The following is an 8,140-nucleotide window of genomic DNA, read 5'->3' on the forward strand; positions in this document are numbered from 1 at the left end:
TCAGGCTAAATAACGAATCACAAACTCTTGCCTTCTAAAATGCTCCGTTTAATGGATGAACTCAGCCTAAAGCATTATGAGACATTTCTTCAATTACATTGAAATAATCTGCTGGAACTTAGAATCCCTTTGCAAAAAAAAACTATGAAAATGTTGACTTTCACAGTTGCACGTTTTTCAGCAAGAACATCTTGTAATCTTTGGATTGTGACATTTTCATCACTGGTGGAAGTATGGATTGGATTTGTCTACTTACAACAGTGGATTAAAAAGTAGTATGAGGATATGAATAAAACAACAAAAAGGAAATAGCTCCATATTCAAGTAGAACTTTATTAAAAATCCTATAAATAAACATCCACATTTCCAAAGGTAGCTAGTTATGCTGATATTTGATTTGACTCATCAAAGCAGGCTCAGGGCTTCACAGCACTGACATTCAGCAATCTGTAAAAAAAGACAATATCTGCTCTAAGGATGGATGAGACATCATATAGTGAGCCCTCCAAACCATTGTCACTTTTAGGTAAAGGCAGTGAAAGGAAGAAGCAAAATGCATTTACTTAAGTAAATTCATCAATATGAATGTATTTTTTTTCTTTTTCTCTCTTCTATTTATATCTCCTGCATATTTTCCCTTCATTTTTTGCAGTTTCTATCTCTGTGCTCCTGAACTGTATTCTCCTCTTTTCTGTTTCCTTCAGGAATTTCTAACCTTCTGTATGTCTCCTCTTTCATTCCCCATAACAGTGCTTCTTCCTTTCTCTTCACTGGTTCCTCTCCCTCTGGCACTAAAAACAGGGGGCTCATCTTGTCTGATCATCTCTTCCCTTTTGTCTATTTCTATAGCTTATACCCACTCCATCTCCCCACTAGCCTCTCCTTTCTTCCCAGATCCTTACACAGAAAAGAGTACATGAATGGAGACAGTTTGGTGAACACAGGAGCTGAAGCCAGATTGCTCCCAGTTTTTCTCCCATTATGTATCTTTTGTGCCACCTCTTCTCTCATGATGCCTGCCTGACCACTGCAAAATCGGCAGCATAGCTAGTGAGGAGGGCACCACTTGTCTCCAGCAGCAGTCCCTGGGAATGAAGGTACATCCAAATTCCCAAAGGAAAATCAACAGATTTTCAACACTTACATCAGTCTGAGTAACCTGCTTTGTTTTAAAGCTCTTCTCTCTTCATGGTTCAGAACAGAAAATGGAGATCATGATCTTTGAAAACTCTGCTTGCCTTCACTAGAAGCCTGAAGTACATGAGCTTTAAAATGACGCCAACATCTCAAAACTCTGAGTCCTTCTGTAGTTGTTAGGTCTGCTCTATAACTACAGCATTCCTGCAAGTAAGTAACTCTAAAGTAAAGGCAGCATGGCCAAAGGCTGCACTGGTTAAACACTTCTTATGCCAGTAATATCATAATCCATGCTGCTTTTGTAACTAAGATGCCACTATCTCCTGATCTCACAAGATCAAGATAGGAAGAAAGAGGTGCTAGTCACGCAGATTCCTGTATTTTTAAATCACTATCCCCCAAGAATGTGGGAAGGAGCTTCATGAAATGGCAAAATATGCTGAATTCATATATTCTGCAAGCTCATGGCACTAAAAATATTCCTCTTAAAAAGCAAACAAACTCTGTTTCGTTAGAGTTTAAAGAGAGTAACATTAGGAAAGAATGTGGGCACACACTAAGCTAAAATCTATAAAGAACAGGTCTGCTCTACAGAAGAACCACACTCTACAGACTGTAAAGAGAGAAACATGTTTCCCGGAGCACCAGCTGACCATTGCAGGCAAGTACTAAAATGCCTGAAAGAATACCTAAATCAAGCTCCTTTCAGGTGGTGTGCTGGAGGAGTGCTTTTCCAAACAATTGGATTTCTTAAAGCTGGATGCTAAGAACAGTAAGGTTCATAATGAACATAAAACTGACACCATCTATCAGCAGGAACCAAGTGATTATTCCACAAAATAGATGTGGAACCTTTACAAAAGGTTTCAGAATATGAAATAAGGTGACTCAACCCAGCAATCCTGAACAGATTTCTTCTGCAAAGATTTCAAAGTCTGTTGCCTACTTACTAAAGGAAGAGATGGGTTAGCTCTGCAGAAAGATGCCCTGCAATTTAAAAATTAGGTGTTATTGTGAAAGTTTCTTATTATTGACTCTTACTTTTCGTTCTTGCATGTCTTGAGTAGAATTGAGGCTGTAAAAGTAAATTGTTGCTGCTCTGTGACTCTGGTTTCAGGCTTCTAATGGAGAAATTGTTCTTCACATTCCAAACTCCTTCCAGAGCCACTGTTAACAATTTGACAAAATAATAGCTTTATAACTGATTACTTCATCTTGTTCTAGAATTAATATAAAACTACACAATAATATTTTTCCATAGTTAACGAAAAGAGATTGACATCTTCAGAGAGCAATTCAGATTGCTAAAGGTACACAACACTCTCTTCTGTTTATAGAAGCTCTTAGGACTACTCAGGCACCTAACTGAAGGAGGATACAGCTTATAATAAATAAGGAACAGCAGTAATACCACTGATGCAGTCAGCATCCTTTTTTTGGTCATACTGGAATATTAAATGCCCTCATAAAAATATAGAAAACAACACTACCCACTCCCCAAACAAAACACAATCCAAACCAAAAGCTAACCAAACAAAGAAAAAAACCAAACCCATCACCATCAGAACAAAATTAAAAGCTAATTTACTTTGTGGAAAGGTTACAATTTACTGGCCATCTAATTTATTTTAAACAATACACTTTAGTAGTCTAAACTCTGTAAATCAGTACCATCCAGCCTGACAACTGTTGTCTATTAGAGCCCAAGCCACTTAGTAAGCATCTCTAATTGTCCAAACAGCTGAAAAAGAAATTCATTACTGGCTGAATAATCTGTACACCAGCATCTGTATTATCATTTTTATCATTTATCATTTTTTTTGCTATGCCTATAACATTATGCTGTACATACAATTTCGGTACTGAGCTTGCTATAAATCCATATTACACAGTTGAGCAACAAAAATTTGTGTGGTGTTTCTCTATTATCTTGAGTACTTTAAACCTTTGTAGCATACATTTCTTTGGGACACTCCTCAAAAGTCATGAGAACATATAAGGTAGTATCCATTTATTCAACCAGACTGAAATATTCCTGACAATTTTGATCCATTGGCAGATGGATGCAGAAAAAATAATTGTGTTTAGCTCTTAGTAACATTAGGCACATGAGCAGATTGAGCAGACCAGTGTTAACATCTGCAACTCAGCTCTGTGTTCAGGACCCCTTCTCAGTCAACAGGAAAAGAACAGGCACTTTTAAAGCACGACACATGCAAGGACAGGTGTCTAGGACAAGTCAAAAGAATGTCCAAAGTGCCTTCTTTCCTCTGCTTACTACACACAGAGGCTACCTAAGTCAGTCATTTGCAGGTGTGTGCTGTAATTCCCTACAGAGCCTAACCACAGTAATAATAATTACAGGCTCAAATGGTCTTTACATCTGCTAGGTACTGATTACATCACCTAATTTAGGTACTTTTTTGTCTGTGAATCCAACTGTTTTCAATTCATTTTGAGTGAGTTTAGAAATGGGTCTCAATCAACACAAGAGAAACAGTATTCTAAAAACTACACCATTTCTTTCAAATAAAAAGGTAAGAAAACCCCCCTACTGCTTGGCAATTGTTTCTGGTTTATTAAACTGATATATCATTTGGATGTTCTCACACGTCTCATAATTTCTTTCCAAATAAAAAAAAAAAATAGAGAAACAAGTAATATATGCAATTCTGCTGTTTCTAAATTTTCTGCATGCTATTACATAAGTGTCCTGTAATTTTTGCCAGTTCCTCAAAACAATCACTTTTCCTGAAAAACACTTGCCATTTGCTGATAAAGAGGATTACCTGCAGCTGGATGTTTAACATTGCATTCTTCTTCCTGAAAATGAAAGTGCTCCTCCAATATTTCTTTAACTCTCCTAGGTGGCTCAACATATACACATTTCTGCCCTGTTAGTAAAATATATTACAAAACAACCAGTTATTACAAATGCCCTGAATGCTGATGTACTTTGCTGAATGCAATTGTCAAGCTATGCTACTCTGCACCCATCTCGAATACATTGTGAACCAAATCATTTACAAATACGCGGTAGTGTACAGCCAAGCCCTACTCCCCAGTGCTGAGCACTTCCTGAGGACAGGAGGATGGTACAGGACAGCACCCTGGCAGGTACAGTGCTGGTAGCCAAAGCCACCCTAGGGCTACTCGGGAGACAGCCACTGTGCCTCCCCGTGACAGACGTCCCAAGGCAGCGCCATAGATGGAGCGGCATCCAAAAGATGTCCTCGCTGCAGGAAGTCTCCAAGGAGCTGAAGAGGGATGCGGACACCCCGTGGCACCAGGGCCAGCACCTGCCGCGGTGCCGGGGGACATCAGTGAGGAGCCGCGGGGAGCGGCTGGGCTCCCGAGGGGACACGGCGGGGTGGGCCCGGGCAGGGGCAGGGGTGGCCGGGGACGGCCGTGCTCACGGGGCTGCTCGCCGCGGACGTCGCTGCTGGGCTCCCCGGCCGCCGCCGCGGACACCTGCCGGCCCGCCGCCCTCATGGCCGCCGCGCCGGGGCGGTTGGGCCGGGCTGTTGCCGCCGGGGTTGCCAGGCTGCCCGGCGGGCGGGGCCGGCTCGGCGGGGCTGCGCTCCGAGGGTGCCGGCTGCCCAGGCACGGAGGAGGCGCCCAGGCAAGGTGCGGCCAGCCGCCAGCCCCAGGGACAGCAGGCCCTGGCCGCCGCTTGGGACACGGGGTGGGGGACAGCTCTGGGTGTCATTAACAGCTGCTCCTTCGTGTCACTCAGCAGGCCCGCGGGAGCGGGACACGCACTTCACAAACTGCGTACCACTGTGGGCTGTCACCACGGGCCTGCCCTACCATCCTCGCCGAGGCAATGGCGGACTGAGGGGAAGAACAGAGTCCAGTTTAACTGATGTATATCTACTGCCACTCAAAAGTACTCGTTTGCTCATAAAACAGGGCATCTTCAGACACTGCTTATTGGACTGAAGTGGCCTTGTAATCCACGTCTCTTTTATTCCTTTATGCATTTCAAGATATATTCATCTTCCAGAGATGTCCTGAAACCAAACTTTCAAAAAGAATAAGCATTAAAATCACGTTACACCATTCACAGTTCAGAAGCTGTGCTTCCATTTTCCAACAGAAAGTGCTGAATATTACACACTGCTTCTAAAGGGGGGGGTTTCCAAGACACTCCTCCACAGTAGCCCAAATGTGGGCCAACATACCCCAACCCTGCTGCTACTGCTATGATTGTGCTGTGTATGTGTTAGTGGAAGGCGCTTGGGGTCACTCAGCACCGTGTCTGCATGGGACAGTGAAGCGTTATCTACACTACTGTGACATTACTTAAGCACTTAAATTCAACTTTCAGTTCAATTCGTTTAACAGAGAAGCGACTTTCTCCACTTCTAAATTACAGATGGTGAAGTTGAACCTGAAAATCATACTGCACGCTCTCACCATGGGGAATTTTAGTCTACTAACTCAAAAGTGCAAGGAAAATACTAAATTACCTGTAACTAAATCAGGCACAACAGTATGCTGGCTGTTTATCCTCACATGGTTGTGGCTCATTTTTTCCAACTAATACCACATTCTTGACATTAAGTCTTTATGCAACTTAAGTGCAAGGGAAAAGTAAAATAAGACCTTGATAGAAAGTCACTTCCTTGAAAAGCACCAGGAAAAAAAATAAACCAAAACTACTTTCTTATCCTATAAATAATGTGTTTGATTTATGAACAGGCAATCACATTGATAAATGTGTTAAATGGGCTTTCAATTAAAAATATGACAAAATACTTTGGGTTAAATATTTTATTTTATAATAAGCCTTACATTAGGTTCATTAAACATTTTGTGTATCACCCAAATAAGTTACATTCATTCTGAGCTTTCATGCAGTTTTTAAAAAGTTAAAATTTCTCAAAAAATAATTTTCAAGTGAGCTGCATAACCAAGCCAGAATTTTATCACATCAAGTAAATATTCCAGTTTTCCCTCCTGCTTTGACACTTCAGACAACTTACAAAGGCCTCTCCAAATCTGCACTAATTAAATAGAAAGTCACAGAAATTACTGACTTTCTGACTACCTTGACTAACAGCAGTAATGCTTCAAAGCACGAGCGTGACCACTGAGCTGTGCTGCAAGAAGTGACATTTTGCCCGAGGAGAATACTGAAGTATCTTACATTAAAACGTCGTTGCAAAGACACAGACCACCACCGATGGGCATGCAGAACACTAAAAAGAAAGAGGCAGAAAACCTCACATTCACAAGCTTTTAGGGGGACACAGCATTTATGCAGTCTTCTACTATTTCAAAAAGGTAGTGATATATATCAGTCCTCCTCGCAATGTCAAGGGCAGTTTCATCCAAGTTGTTCTTCAAGTCTGGCTTCACATAGCGATTCATCAGCAGGAGCTCAAGGGTTTCCCTGCTGTTTTTGTTTCCTGCAGCAATGTGCAGGGGTGTCAGCAGACCATTTGTCTGCGCATTGATGTCTGCACCCTGCTGAAGCAGGAACGCGGCCACTCCGGTGTTGTTCCACTTGCAGGCGCTGTGCAGGGGTGTCCAGCCGTCCACAGTCTGCGCGTGAACGTCGGCCCCTTGGGCCACCAACTCGTGTGCAACATCCAAGTGCCCGCTGTAGGCAGCTCGATGGAGAGGAGTGTATTGATCTTCATCACGAGCGTTCACTGGAGCCAGCTTTTCCGTCAGGAGCCTCTTCACGGTACTCAGCTGTTTAAAGAAAACAGGGAACTTCATGTGATTCTATGAAACAAGATGTATGACTTTGACGGTCCTCAAGTTTAATGGAAAAGCAATTCCTGTCAGTGTCAAAAGCACTTTTAAAATCTCAGATACATCCTCTCCACCCCTGTTAAAAGGCTTATTTGCCACAAAAAGTCTAGCATGCTTTCAGTTCACAGAAGTTAAAGAAAAGTGATGTTACTTGAACTTTGAACAGGAATCAAAATTTGTTCTAAAAGCCAATGGATCCAGAGACATTTTAGTGTGTATGGGCTACAAAGGGGAATGTTTTACATACAGTGGCTTGCAAAACCAGATCAAAACAGCTCAGAGAAAGAAAAAAAAGTATAGGTAAATTTTTGTTTGTGGATGAGACTACACACGTGAGCTCAAAATAACATTCTTGTAAATTATACATATGAACAGAGCAAGTGCCTTACCCGATTATTTTCAGCTGCCCAGAGTAGCAATTTCTCTGGATTTTTTTCCATTTTCTTTTCTTGCATTTCGTACCATTCCTCCGTTCTCTCTTGCTCATCATCATCATCATCAGACTGTCCTGACCAACAGCTCTGAGTTCCTACAGGAATCAAATGCCTGTGTGTCTCCAGCAGCTCAAGTTGGTTAAAATGCTCTGTGAAATCTTCAAACAGCTCGCTGTCATCATCATCTTCATCAGCTTGCTTGTCTTTACTCATTTTCAATCAGCATCTGTGAGCAGCAGATGTACAACCATTTTTATGCTAACTGTAATTGTTATCGGTGCACTATCAATAAAACTATCTGATGGATGATGTGGATGTCAACAAACAGCAAAACTCAAGGGAAAACTCAGTGATGCTCCACTAACCCAGGCTTTGCCAGCTCTGCCAGAACTCACAGATAATTCCCACGCTAGAAAAGCACCGCGTTACCCCGATCCCCGAACGGCACCACCTTCAGACAGGGATCGCTGGAACACTGCGCGGGGCTTTGCCGAGTGCGCTCGAAACGCTGCTCACTTTACTAACAAAGGGCCTGGAGAGCAGCCCGGACTTTGGGGCAGACTCTCTGCTCCGCCCCCACGGCCCGGCCCGGTACGGCCTGCAGCACCGCTCCCCTCCGCGGGGCCCACATCACCCGGGCAGGCCCCACCGCCCCGCAAGAGACCGATCGATCCCCGCTCGCCCCGCGGGTCCCCGCTCGGCCCCACTCCGGTACCTGAGTCCCCAGCGCCGCCGGGGCTCAGGGCGGGGCGGGGCCCGGCGAGCGCTTCCGGGCCGCACGGCCGCGGACGTGACGGAACGGG

At 43.4% G+C, this 8,140-nt stretch overlaps 2 protein-coding genes across 2 annotated transcripts; both read right to left on the reverse strand.

The window, feature by feature from the left end:
* Positions 1 to 313: 313 nt before the first annotated feature.
* Positions 314 to 5,151, reverse strand: C1H11orf97 (chromosome 1 C11orf97 homolog). The gene is made up of 4 exons (XM_058826570.1): positions 4,554 to 5,151; positions 3,927 to 4,031; positions 2,179 to 2,304; positions 314 to 447 (listed from the first exon to the last, which is right to left on the reverse strand). Exons 1-4 carry the CDS (start codon positions 4,627 to 4,629, stop codon positions 440 to 442), a joined length of 315 nt encoding a protein of 104 aa, XP_058682553.1. The 5' UTR covers positions 4,630 to 5,151; the 3' UTR covers positions 314 to 439.
* Positions 5,152 to 5,898: 747 nt separating this feature from the next.
* Positions 5,899 to 8,133, reverse strand: ANKRD49 (ankyrin repeat domain 49). The gene is made up of 3 exons (XM_058860520.1): positions 8,053 to 8,133; positions 7,293 to 7,563; positions 5,899 to 6,840 (listed from the first exon to the last, which is right to left on the reverse strand). The coding sequence occupies exons 2-3, from the start codon at positions 7,548 to 7,550 to the stop codon at positions 6,382 to 6,384; spliced, it is 717 nt and encodes a 238-aa protein (XP_058716503.1). The 5' UTR covers positions 7,551 to 7,563; positions 8,053 to 8,133; the 3' UTR covers positions 5,899 to 6,381.
* Between the last annotated feature and the right edge of the window lie 7 nt (positions 8,134 to 8,140).

Source organism: Poecile atricapillus, chromosome 1, assembly GCF_030490865.1.
Source record: "Poecile atricapillus isolate bPoeAtr1 chromosome 1, bPoeAtr1.hap1, whole genome shotgun sequence".
NCBI lineage: Eukaryota > Metazoa > Chordata > Aves > Passeriformes > Paridae > Poecile > Poecile atricapillus.